Source organism: Argiope bruennichi, chromosome 5, assembly GCF_947563725.1.
Source record: "Argiope bruennichi chromosome 5, qqArgBrue1.1, whole genome shotgun sequence".
Lineage (NCBI taxonomy): Eukaryota > Metazoa > Arthropoda > Arachnida > Araneae > Araneidae > Argiope > Argiope bruennichi.
The window spans coordinates 33,701,893-33,714,469 of NC_079155.1; the positions used below are offsets into that span (position 1 = coordinate 33,701,893).

At 30.3% G+C, this 12,577-nt stretch overlaps 1 protein-coding gene across 1 annotated transcript in view; it reads right to left on the reverse strand.

The window, feature by feature from the left end:
* The window catches only part of LOC129969531 (uncharacterized), a 65,592-nt gene that overhangs the window by 16,979 nt on the left and 36,036 nt on the right, over positions 1 to 12,577 (reverse strand). The window contains exon 2 of the mRNA XM_056084142.1: positions 859 to 940. Coding sequence (XP_055940117.1) covers positions 859 to 936 — 78 coding nt within the window. The 5' untranslated portion in view covers positions 937 to 940. The remainder of the gene's footprint in view (positions 1 to 858; positions 941 to 12,577) is intronic.

Sequence of the window (12,577 nt, forward strand, 5' to 3'; positions counted from 1 at the left end):
GGAATGTGAATGATGTTAACATGTTTAATAATAATAATAAATCTTATCTTTTACAACTTAAATTGAAAAAGTGATGATAACTTGCTTAAATGATTCATCAATAGTTGCCACTAGATCCTTCAGAATGGTTGCAAATAAAAATGAATGAAGAATCAAATGTGATTATTTTTGATAAAATGGTAGATTTTGTTCTGTGTAAAGCATTTGGTGTTGAGAATGATTATTTAGTTCCATTAATATTTTCAAAATTCTGAAGAAAATATATATTTTGATTGGTGATGGAAATTTTCTCAGAGTTGTTTAGAGTTTGAGCACACATGCACACAATTAAAACTTGCTTTTACAAAATAAGGTATTCAGTTATATAGTTATTAAGAGCATAGGTAAACAATAAATGGTCATAGTTAATTGTGAATTTATGTATAATATATGTAAAGTATTAAAGTTGCTGATGTAGAATCAACCAAACTAAAAAAAAAAAAAAAAAAATCAAGACAATGAAAGATACCAAAGAGAACTGAAGAACAATTTAGTAGATCCAGCATATCTCTTGGTGCAAGATCTGGAGGTTGTTATCCTAAGTAATATGCTCCACTCCACTAATGAAGCTCAAACTAATTGCTCTTCACTAAAGCAACTTCAAAGGCAATGACATAATGACTGTACTTTATAGAAAATATAAAAATCTATTACAGACTACAGCTGGCAATTTAAAAAATTTAAATTAAATAGCCAAATCATTATTATATCTAATGAAAACTGAAAAATTCAAGCATTAAAAAAAAAAGAATAGCACTTGCTAAAAACAATAGCAATAGACATTTAATATAGATCAAGTTACTTAGATTATTTCAGTACCTTTTTATAAAATTGTTCCATGAAATCATTTCTGCGCTTCTCTTGATCAGCCAGGAGCTTTTCAAAGGCTGATTGCATCCTTCTGAAACAATTTACTATTATTATTTAAAGTCAAAGTAAAATTAAAAAAAAAATAGCATTATGGATGAAAAAAAAAATAAGATTTAAGATTAAGGTGCACTCTTTGGCCTAGTTTTTGCCCAAATCATGCCAACTACTAAAAAAAAATTAGCAAAAACTTTTATCTTAGATTACCATCAGTGAGAATTACCATATTTTGAGATAAAATATTATTTAAAAGGGGTGTTGCATTATATTTTTAGGTGTTGCATTATAATCTAAAATCTAATCAACAAATTAGCACAAGATAAAAAAGATTATATTGCTGAAATTATTTTAAAGAACAAATAATATAAGAATGAAATTACAATATTTTAAAAGTAAATTAAACAGTCACTATGATGAAGCAATGTGCACTTGAAAACAAACATCTGATTTTACTATCGGAATTTTCAAATTTAAAAATTTTTACATTTGCCGCATTTGGACTATATATACCTTGGGAAGCAACAATGTGCACCATGAAGGAATTTTTTTTAGAAACTTTAATTAAAAATCTAATTAACTAAAAATTAAGCTAAATGTGGCACTTTTCTGCAATAATTTTAAAAAATTGCACACACATACAAAAATTAATCATCCAATCTCGAAAAAAATTTGTATATAGGATAATTTTTTAGAAATATTGGATAATTTTTTTTTTAAGATGTGAGTATTTATAATTAATAATTATGACCATTTAAATTATTTATTACTACTTTTTAAATATTAAATTACAATTTAAGTAATAAAAGAATAAACATTTATCCTTGCATAAAACTAAGTAGTTTATTAACTAAAACTATCTGTAAATAGTTAATTAAATTTAAATAATTTTATTTTGTTTAAAAAATGCATTTGTATTTATAATTTTTCTTTTAAAATTTTAATTTTATTATTATGTATTTCAATAATATTTAATTTAGATGAAAAAAATTAAAAACATATTCATTAAGAGTATTTGTAAATTTTTAATTCAATAAAAGTTATTAAAAAAGAAAAAAAATATTCTAGCCAGGCTCGAACCCTGACCTTCCTCATACGAGACTTTTACCTAGACAACCATGCCATTGGGATCATCAGGACAGGAGTTAAGTTATCAATCAGTATATAAGCTTTACCAAAAGTTTGAGGACTATTTTCTCGAAATTGACTGGCCATTGCGTTTTAATATTTTCATGAATGAACATTCTAAATGTATACTATCATTTTGCTAAATATCATCAAGATCTCAGATTTCAACCCTTTAACCTCCCCTTGTTAGATCCATCTCTAGCAAAAATAAGCTATTTAATGTTTTTGCTTCTTCATTTATGCTGCTTTTGACAATATTTTTCATTAACTATTTAATAAAATTGGAAAGATTTTCATATAAGAAAGGTACTAGTTCAGAATCAATTTATTCTGACAAGTATTTATAATATCGTTCAATGCAGATCCAGACATCATTATTATTATTATTTTTACTGAAATCTATGTCATTCTCTATGTTGTCAAAATCTTTTGGGGCAACTTCCCAAATACATATATTTTCCATCCAATAGATAGAACAAAAATCAATGGGAATTCAGAAGAATTTGTAACTTCTAGAAAATCAGCATGCCCAGGTAGACTACCATTAAATTTTCTATACACTGCTCTTAGAGTAGCATCCACATTCCATCAAATACATGGCCATGCTGAATGCTCCATAGATTATATATAGTGCAAAAGAACCTAGATCTAAAATTTCAGTCATTTTTGCATGGAAGGTCTTCTTTGTAATTTTTTAAAGATTTTTAATTTGCATTTGATCCCTCCATACTGTTTTGCATATCCAAACTTGATATAACTTCTTAAAAATTCTCAAACAATTCTTGAGCAGTGGTATGCCTTGACAATACTGAATTCCAATATCTTGTGGAGATCCTATTGGTTGATTCAGATCAATATCTTACAATAGGATTCATTTGGTATTTTTATGAAATAAAGAGTCAAAGTTTCACCAAAGCATATTAAAATTTTTTAATGTTTGAAAATTTCTTAAGAGATTATTGAAAAAACAAGTTAATCTGTATTACATAATGCACAATGTATTTATATGACTAAAAGTACACTTTTTAGCTATCTCACTATCAGTGAAAATATTTCCGATCATTGAATGCATTAAAGGATGAATGTGATGCAGTTTTGAATTGAATGCAGTTTTAATGCTCATAAAAGTTTAAATGATTGTTCTTGAATTAACAATTTTGAAGTTTGCTTATTTTCATTTTTTTTTTTTTTAATTTCATGTGTCCTCTTTTCCTGTATTCCCTTTAGATACAAAATCCATTATGAATTATGACTTTTTTTAATGAGTATGCAATTTGGTATGTTTTCCTCTTTTGGTATGACTAACATGGTTGTGTTTTCCCATAATACTTAAGCTTATTATCTTCCTAAAAAGTAAACAGTAGATTTTGTGGAACTTTTCTAACCTTTTTTCCCTTGTTGAACTTTTTTTTTAGAAAAGTTAGCCTATATTTTTATGAACCCAATTCATATTAAATAAGGATTTTTAATAGCTCAATATTTAAAAAATTCGTAAATCTAGTCTGAATAAGTTCACAATTTCTAAAAAAACTATTAAATACGCTCACATGTGAGTGATTAAACACTACTGCAATGCTTTTGAAGATTGAATGTTGCTCTTCCTGCCAGAGAAATTTACTCTCATGCAGCTACAGCATCCTTATTAGCTGCAAACCGGAAATCTTGTGGAAAAAGAACAACTGTCTCTGAAATCGAAATTAGACTGAGCTATACAGAAAAAGAGAGGAATGAGTACAAAAGGATGAGAACAGTTGTTTCTGCGATTAAGCAGTTATTTTATATTTAGTGTTACGGCTACAATGTTTTACAATTGCAGTGTTCAGAGATTAGCATTTATTTTTTAGAGAATAAAAAACGGAACCTAAGAAATTTGAAATTCCCTTATTTACCTGGTTTTTATGGAAATTTACATATTTCTCTGCATTTTTCCTGTTTCTTTTCTTTTTTTTTAATTTTCTGTATTTTACAAGTGTTGTGTCAAGATGGCATATAAAAACAATACCAAACTATATTATTCACATTTCTTTAAAAATTTGATTTAAAGTATTAAATATAATGAATGAATGAATGATGATGTATTTTCTAATTTATAAAAAAGCAATTTGTAACTAAATAAAGCAATGAAAAGATTTATCTGGTTTCTAATGAACAAATTTTCTTTCTATTCAGATGAATACCATACAGTATTCACTACTCCACTAAATAAATCAGAGGTAAGAACCCCTCATTTAGTCAGTCCAATAGCTTCAAACTAAATCATTGAATCTTTAGATTTAAAATTTTTTGCTGCAAGATGAACTAAGCGGATACCAAACTCCATCCGTATTTTAAAATTTATCTATTTACAACATTGTAAACTGTTATTACTAGGTATTCTCTAAGTTATAAAAATTGCAAACTGATCAGATAGAATTTCTGGATTTTTTCAACTCAAAATAAAAAATTAAATTTACTTCAAGTTCCAAATGCAAACCACTTTTTCAACATAAAATAAAAAGTACTGAAAGTACTTCAACATAAAATAAACAGTACTACTGTTTTAAAGCAGAAAAAAATACCTTGTCAAACTATTTAATTACTGAACTATTTTAATATGAATTCTACTACCAATCGACGAGATTTAAATGCAATGGTTACGGTATTTTTCCATGTATACAATCAAAGACAAATTTTGAAAACCAATCAAACTAAAATCAGGTAAAAAAAAAAAAAAATATGAGTGAAACATTTGATCATAAAGTTACAAATTAAGATAAAATCTAATAGGCAATCTAAAGAAACGTTATGCAAAGTTTAGCGTTAAAGAAACGTTATGTTTTAAAGCTTTCTTCTTTTTTTTTTAGTTAAAAAACATAAAATATTTATCACTAAAAATATGAACTAAAATGACTTACTAAATGACTTACAGTTACGATATAATAGTTCCACAAACTGTTTATGAAATTAAAAAAAAAAAAAAAAATCTACCAAAAAAGAATGGAGAAATATAACTTGTTTGTTTACAAACAACTCTTGTGCAGATTAACTAACTTGTAAATTATAAATAACGAATTTCAATGTTTCTAAGATTGATTAAAAAGTCTCTAGCCAATTTATGCATTCTTTAAGCTTATAAATTTTTTAAACAATAAAAAATATATATATTTTTGTCACAAAGAACTGTCAAAAGATATAGGCGCCAGCGCTGAAACGAATCAAAATAACAATTTCTTACCGCCACTTCTCACTAAAATACATTGATTTTTATTATATTATAGATATGATTCCCAAGCATAATTAAATCTACCGAAATTAGTTTTGAAAATATCATAACCATAAAAACCTCATAATAGATATGATTAAATTAATCATATCTATTATATGATTAGTTTAAATTGATTAGGAAATTGTTATTGCTTCATGCTAGCGCGACAATAACTCAACGAAATAATAAGAAGCCATTCAAATTGAAAGCATTAAAAAAAATCTGAAGTTCTTAAGATTACAATTTATCTTATAAATTTTGCTTTTCTACTATATTTCCTACTACTTCATAAACAGTACGTTTCTTTTTTAGATTTAATTGTGTAATTGTCTATAAGCTCTTGAGAAAGATCAGAAGACTAATTGAAGAGCACAGTCTCTATAATAAAGATTGAGGTGAGTAATCCACAATTTTACTAACAGTAATATTTTCTTTGGTGTTATTTTTAAATACATGGTTCGAATAAGAGTTAGTTTAATCACATTCTGATTTTTTAAAAAGCATAGGTAAAAAGGTTGTGAATCTAGATCAAAACAAATCTTGAAATAAATAAGAAATTGGTAATTTCATTTTTTTTAAAATAATTTTCTGTAATGTGTGCATTTTTAATTCTGCTGTAAAGTAAAGCAAACTACAAGCACAAAGAAAAAATATATCCCATCTCTAGCAATAGAATCCAACACTAGGGTATTTTGAGGTAATGATGGTAATCACAAGATATCTGACAAATCTTATTTTAGCGTACAATTATTCTAATGATAATATGTTACACACATATAATTATGCAGACAACTTACAGACAGTATTCTAAGTATAGATATCAAATCGCAGAACTTCCTGTACCCAACCTAGTTCATTTTACAGGAAAAGCAGAGGCGAAAACTATATATAACAAATGGCTTCAGGAAAACCTGTTCGCCATTTTCATAGTGGAGCATCAATTATCGATATCACTTTAGCTGAAATATATCAAAATATTTCAGGTATATTTGATAGAAATATATATTCAATCAAACTTGAAACATTACAAGTACATTCCAGCGACTATCTTCCAGTTAAGTTATGGCCGCGGTGGCCTGGTGGTAAGGTCCGGCTTCGGAACCGGAGGGTTTCAGGTTCGTGACCCGATTCCACCGAAGAACCGTCGTGTAAGGGGGTCTGTTGCACGTTAAATCCGTCACGACCAAACGTCCTCCCGTTGGTGTTGTGTGGTGTGGAGAGGGGGGTGCCAGCTCAGGTGTCCTCCTCGTCATCTGACCGTGGTTCAAAATTACGAGGTCCGTCCCAAAATAGCCCTAGTGTTGCTTCAAACGGGACGTTAAAATAACCAAACCAAACCAAACCAAACCAAACCAAATCCAGTTAAGTTCTAGATTAAGTGAGGCACATTCTGCAAAAATTCTTCAAAACATTATTGTTCAAACGGAAGTTTAAAAAAAAAATCCAATGAATTTAAATCCCCCCCCCTCTTAATCTAGGAATAAGTAAAACTATGAAATATTTGAGATTTAATTTGTTAATTTAGATAAAATCTTCATAATTCTGAGCATTATCCTTCTAATATACAAAATTTATATAAACGAATTTGTCAAAGAAATTTGGTACATAAAGATATATTTAATTTATTTATAGAATTTCGAATTATACTCTTTAATCCGTTCTTTAAAGAAGAGTTAATATATATTCTGAAATATTTCAGCGAAGATGATGTTACGGTAAAAAATGTTTTAATCAATGAATCTAACTTTAATAACTATCGACCAATTACCAATCACATTATTATATATATATATATATATATATATATATATATATATATATATATATATATATATATATATATATATATATATATATATATATATATATATATATATATATATATTTACATAGCATAATATACATAAGAAAGGAAAAAAAAGTATCTTTAATTTTTTCTTTTGAAGCAGTATGTCACAAGTTAGAAATGGATCGCTTTCTTTAAAAATGTAATTTGCTTCCTTTTAAAAAAAAATTAATAGAATAAAAATACAGATTTTTGTGCTTTTCAGATGAACTATTTGGATTGGACGATGATTTTCCTAATTTTATCCTTTATTGTAATGCACGTATGTGAGCTTCTTTTCTTTCAAATATATTCCCTTTTGTCTTCCTTGAGGCTCCTCTAGTCATTCATTTTGTTGTATTTCACGTTACATGTGACGAGATAAAGCCTGTCTTTTGTTTATTCATGTTATTTTGAATAAGTATAATTAGCAACAATAACATTTTTTTTAATATGTTGCTGCAGCTGTTGATGTTTGAAACAGTCAGATTTAGATATTTCAACGTGAGACACATTTTTTATTTGAAAGAACTATACATCATTAAAAAAAGTAAACTTTCACAGAAATACAATCGCAAGAGTAACACCTACTGGAAATACAAGTCCTTGGTTCAAACATGTAATGGTTTTTTAACTGTTTAAGGTATCCAACTAGGTTATTTGTTTATTATTTAGTTATTTGCTAGGTTAGATGCTTTTTCCAGAAAAATGCGGTTTTTTTTTTTTTAAATTTGAAAACAAAGTCCAAACTTCGTAAATTCTAAAACAGACTTTATTTTTGATATATGTAAGGTAGAACTATAGATACGTTAGTTTCAATAATACAGAACAAATAAAAATGAAATCGAAAACAATGGTATATTTAACCGAAAATGAGTGATTTATTTTATTTTTATCATAAAATTTTCCAAAATAATAATTGATATTGTTTATAGTAATTCCCTACCTATTCAGCCGTAGTTTGCTTATTTTTGGAATTTCTGTTAAAAAAAGCATGAAAACTACATTTGTTTCCAGCGCATTTGGATGAACTAATTTACAAGTAGAATGGTGTCCGGGATGGCCTGGTTGGTAGAGCGTCCCTTAGGTTGCGAGTTCGAACCCCGCCGGCCGAAGATTCCCCGCGTGCTTGGTGGCTGACGCGCGTTAAATCTGTCGTGGTCACAAAGTCCTCCATGTCGAGAGTAATACCATTGGGGGTACTGTATCAGGGGTGATCGTTCTCTGATTCAGGTCTAAATTACGATCTGTGGTCGAATGAATGAAATGCATGAATGAAGTCCGCCTCGTAAAAAGGGTTGTGACGTGTGTGTAACTAAGTCGTTCTCTTGGCCCTAGATGGCGCTACTATAGAAATAAGAGGCGTTCCCCCTCAGGCTTAAATCGGCTGTCTTCGAAAAGCGGGCTTGTCCATGACAAGTGCCATAAGAAACAACAACAACAAGTAGAATATCTAAACGCATTTTCTGAAGAATGGAAATTTCATTGTAATGGATTCACAGAAAATATAATATTTCAAACGCATTTTCCGAAGAATGGAAATTTCATTGTAATTGATTCACAGAAAATATAATATTTCAAACTCAATTCAATAAAATTTCATTAAATTTGGTATGCATATATCCAAAACCTTTGAGGGTGTGATAGACCGCGGATTTTTAGATAGTTTCATTTAGACAAAAAAAAAATCATTATGGGCAACTTCAATTGCTCATAAAATTTTCATTTATTAAAATGACTTTTATCTTGTGATTTGTTACATTTTATGTAGTTTGAGCTATATGTAGATGAAATAAAAATTAAATATTCACATTATTTTTTAACTTACTCTGTTTTACCTAACACCGATTAATTTTACTAAATTTTCATTGAATAAGCAGAGTTTTTTTTTTTTTTTTCAAAACTAATGGCAATGAGTATATTTTTTCTTCTAATAGTGATCTTTCAAGTCTGTTTTAGCTATTTGATATAAGAAATACTTATGTATCATTTTTAAAAATTCATCTCCAAATCTAATCGGATCATTCTTAAAAAGTTATCCGTTAAGTTTAGTTAACTTAAACTCATTTTAAAGCATTATAATATATCAAGAACTATTACTATTTTCGATCCACACAGAGATACTAATAAGAATTGGAAAACTTTTCTTTCATTATTAATTTTTCTTGAACCTCATATTTTTTCTTTTTCGTGTACGAAGCACAGAGATAGTTTTATAACGGTAAAAAAATTCGAACTCGAGAATTTGACAAGTCCCCACGTTTTAGACTACCCGTGTTAGAAAAATGCATCTGTGGTATTATGTCTATTGGTCTGACTGTGAGAAAGATAGGAACACTTTGCGCTAGACTCGTGAAATTTGGTATATGATCTTTACATTAAGTTTGTAGTTTTTTATCAAATTTTGAGTTCGAATTTCAGAGGAATTCGACTGTCCGAATATAAACAAGATAATTACAAAATGAAAAGAGCCAGATGAATAAAATTCGGTCCACAGATTTAACGTCTAAGAAGGAGATACTTATTAAATTGGGATGATTAAATCCGTCAGGGGTTGAGTTTTTGCCAGTCTATACTTTCACATGTATGTAAGTGCGATATTCGGAAATGTTATATGAATTAATCTCTTGCTACTAATCCGGCTCAATAGGTCGTGGAAACTAATGTTGTGAGTTTCTGTTTCGAACGAAGGCTGCAGGATATAGAGGCCGTATATCTTTGATGTTAGCTCGTTTTAAATTCTGTAGTTCTCGTTTGCAACCGAAACCGTCCCGCCAGTTAATAATTTGAGCGGCCAGTTCCATAGTAGCACTCAAATATTGTTACGAATATGTACTGTTGCTTCCCAGCATAGTTAGTTCCACCACCGGAAAGAATGTTTTACAGTCATCGGTATTGGGCGGAGTCCGGTGTCGGAGCTTGGCGACAAACTTGGCGACGAATTTGGCAATTTTGGCGCTAAAATAGATTATACCCGAAACATCGAGAATTTTCCCAGTCCGTCCAATAGGAACGGAGATACGCCTCTAACGTTCCTGATTGGTTGAGAGGCGGCTAGCCCCGCCTCCTGAGACCTATAAAAGGAAGCGGCAGCAACTGCTAGTTCAAAACAGAGGCAATCTTATTCTGCAAGAAAAATAATAACTGGCCCAAAATCCAAATATACAACACTGAAATCAACTGGCAAAACGAGGTCAAATACCTGGGAATAACACTAGATAACTTAAATTACAAAACGCACATAAATAAAACAAGAGAAAAATTTAATTTGGCTTTCAGAATCCAATACCCGCTAATTTGCAGAAATTCAGGTCTCTCAATAAACAATAAAGTCCTCATTTACCTAGCATATCTAAGACCAATACTTACTTATGCATGTCCGATCTGGGCTGCTACGGCGAAAACAAACCTACAAAAAATAGTCGCACTGGAAAACAAAACATTAAGGATGATAGTCAGGGCCAGATGGTTCATCAGAAATGCGGAAATCATTAAAGCTCTGAACATCCCCTCAGTCAAACAATTCATCCTCAAACAAGCCCAAAACTTCTATGGAAACATCATATATATTGATAACCCCACCCTAAGTAACCTACAGACATATGATATAAACGACACCTGCAACAAACGCAGACCTCGCTGTGCCCTTGCAATTTAAATTGCAGACAAATAATACATAACCCTTTTTTTTCCCCACACACAAGAAAACAATACTTCCAAACTAAAATAAACCATGTATGATGCACTGCAATTACTAAGGTCAGTTTCATATCACTCCAAAGTTAACCATTTTTAGATTTACGGATGGTGGGGCCTGCGGCCCCAATGAGCCGTAATCCCTCTCAACAAAGGAAGGGCAGTGTAGTCGGAATCGACAGTAAAAAAACTAGCCTTCCAGAGATAAGCGGAGCAGCGACGGAGTGAAGCTAGTGCTGAACTAAGCTGTGCGCTACTGTCTGTCTGTCTTGTTATATGCTGCTGTGTATGCTGTTATTGCTGCACGTTTCGGCTGAAGATAATCGTCTTCTGTGCTGTAAATAGTTGTTGTCTTTGTGCTGTCCTGTGCGTCTTCGTGTAAATAAACGTCGTTGTTTTATTTTCTACTGCCGCCTGGTGATTGAGCGTTCTTCACAGCATATAACCCCCACTATCCAAACGAACCCCGAAAATTTCATAACAATATTATTCAATAATGTATGACATTGATAAATATTCGCAATATTGTTTAATATAATATCGCTCAATATTCTACAGTATTGTGCAACAGGATGTGCTACCTGGATTAGGAAGTAGCAGTATTGGAAAGGTTAAATATATAATACTTAGTATGTAATTTTACAACTACATTTGTATTCCGTATCAAATTCTGGTTTCAATCGCTTGGGAAAACGTGGCTAAAACACAAATTCGATTTTTAGGTACTATTAAGCTGCATGCCAGGGATAGCAACAGGATGTGCTACCTGGATTAGGAAGGAGCAGTATTGGAAAGGTTAAATATATAATACTTAGTATGCAATTTTACAACGACATTTGTATTCCATATCAAATTCTGGTTTCAATCGCTTGTTAAAACGTGGCTAAAACACAAATTCGATTTTTAGGTACTATTAAGCTGCATGACAGGGATAGCAACAGGATGTGCTACCTGGATTAGGAAGGAGCAGTATTGGAAAGGTTAAATATATAATACTTAGTAAGCAATTTTACAACGACATTTGTATTCCATATCAAATTCTGGTTTCAATCGCTTGTTAAAACGTGGCTAAAACACAAATTCGATTTTTAGGTACTATTAAGCTGCATGCCAGGGATAGCAACAGGATGTGCTACCTGGATTAGGAAGGAGCAGTATTGGAAAGGTTAAATATATAATACTTAGTATGTAATTTTACAACTACATTTGTATTCCATATCAAATTCTGGTTTCAATCGCTTGTTAAAACGTGGCTAAAACAGAAATTCGATTTTTAGGTACTATTAAGCTGCATGCCAGGGATAGCAACAGGATGTGCTACCTGGATTAGGAAGGAGCAGTATTGGAAAGGTTAAATATATAATACTTAGTATGCAATTTTACAACTACATTTGTATTCCATATCAAATTCTGGTTTCAATCGCTTGGGAAAACGTGGCTAAAACACAAATTCGATTTTTAGGTACTATTAAGCTGCATGCCAGGGATTAAACACCAAGGATCACACGATGGATTCAGTAAAAATGCTAAATTCTAGCCAAAGATCAGCATTTCGTCACTATTCTTCGCCAATGCTATGCATTCATGGTCTTATTATGTTACAGTTTTATTAGAGAGTATCCAAGATTTTTTTTGGGGGCGGGGGGGGGAGGGTTCTGATTTTTGAATATGAAAAAATAAATAAATAAAATAAGATTAAAATGAAAAAAAAGAAAAGAAAAATAATACGTTTAAGCTGAACTTTTCTGTCTGTACATGTGAATATATTGTCACGTTGATAG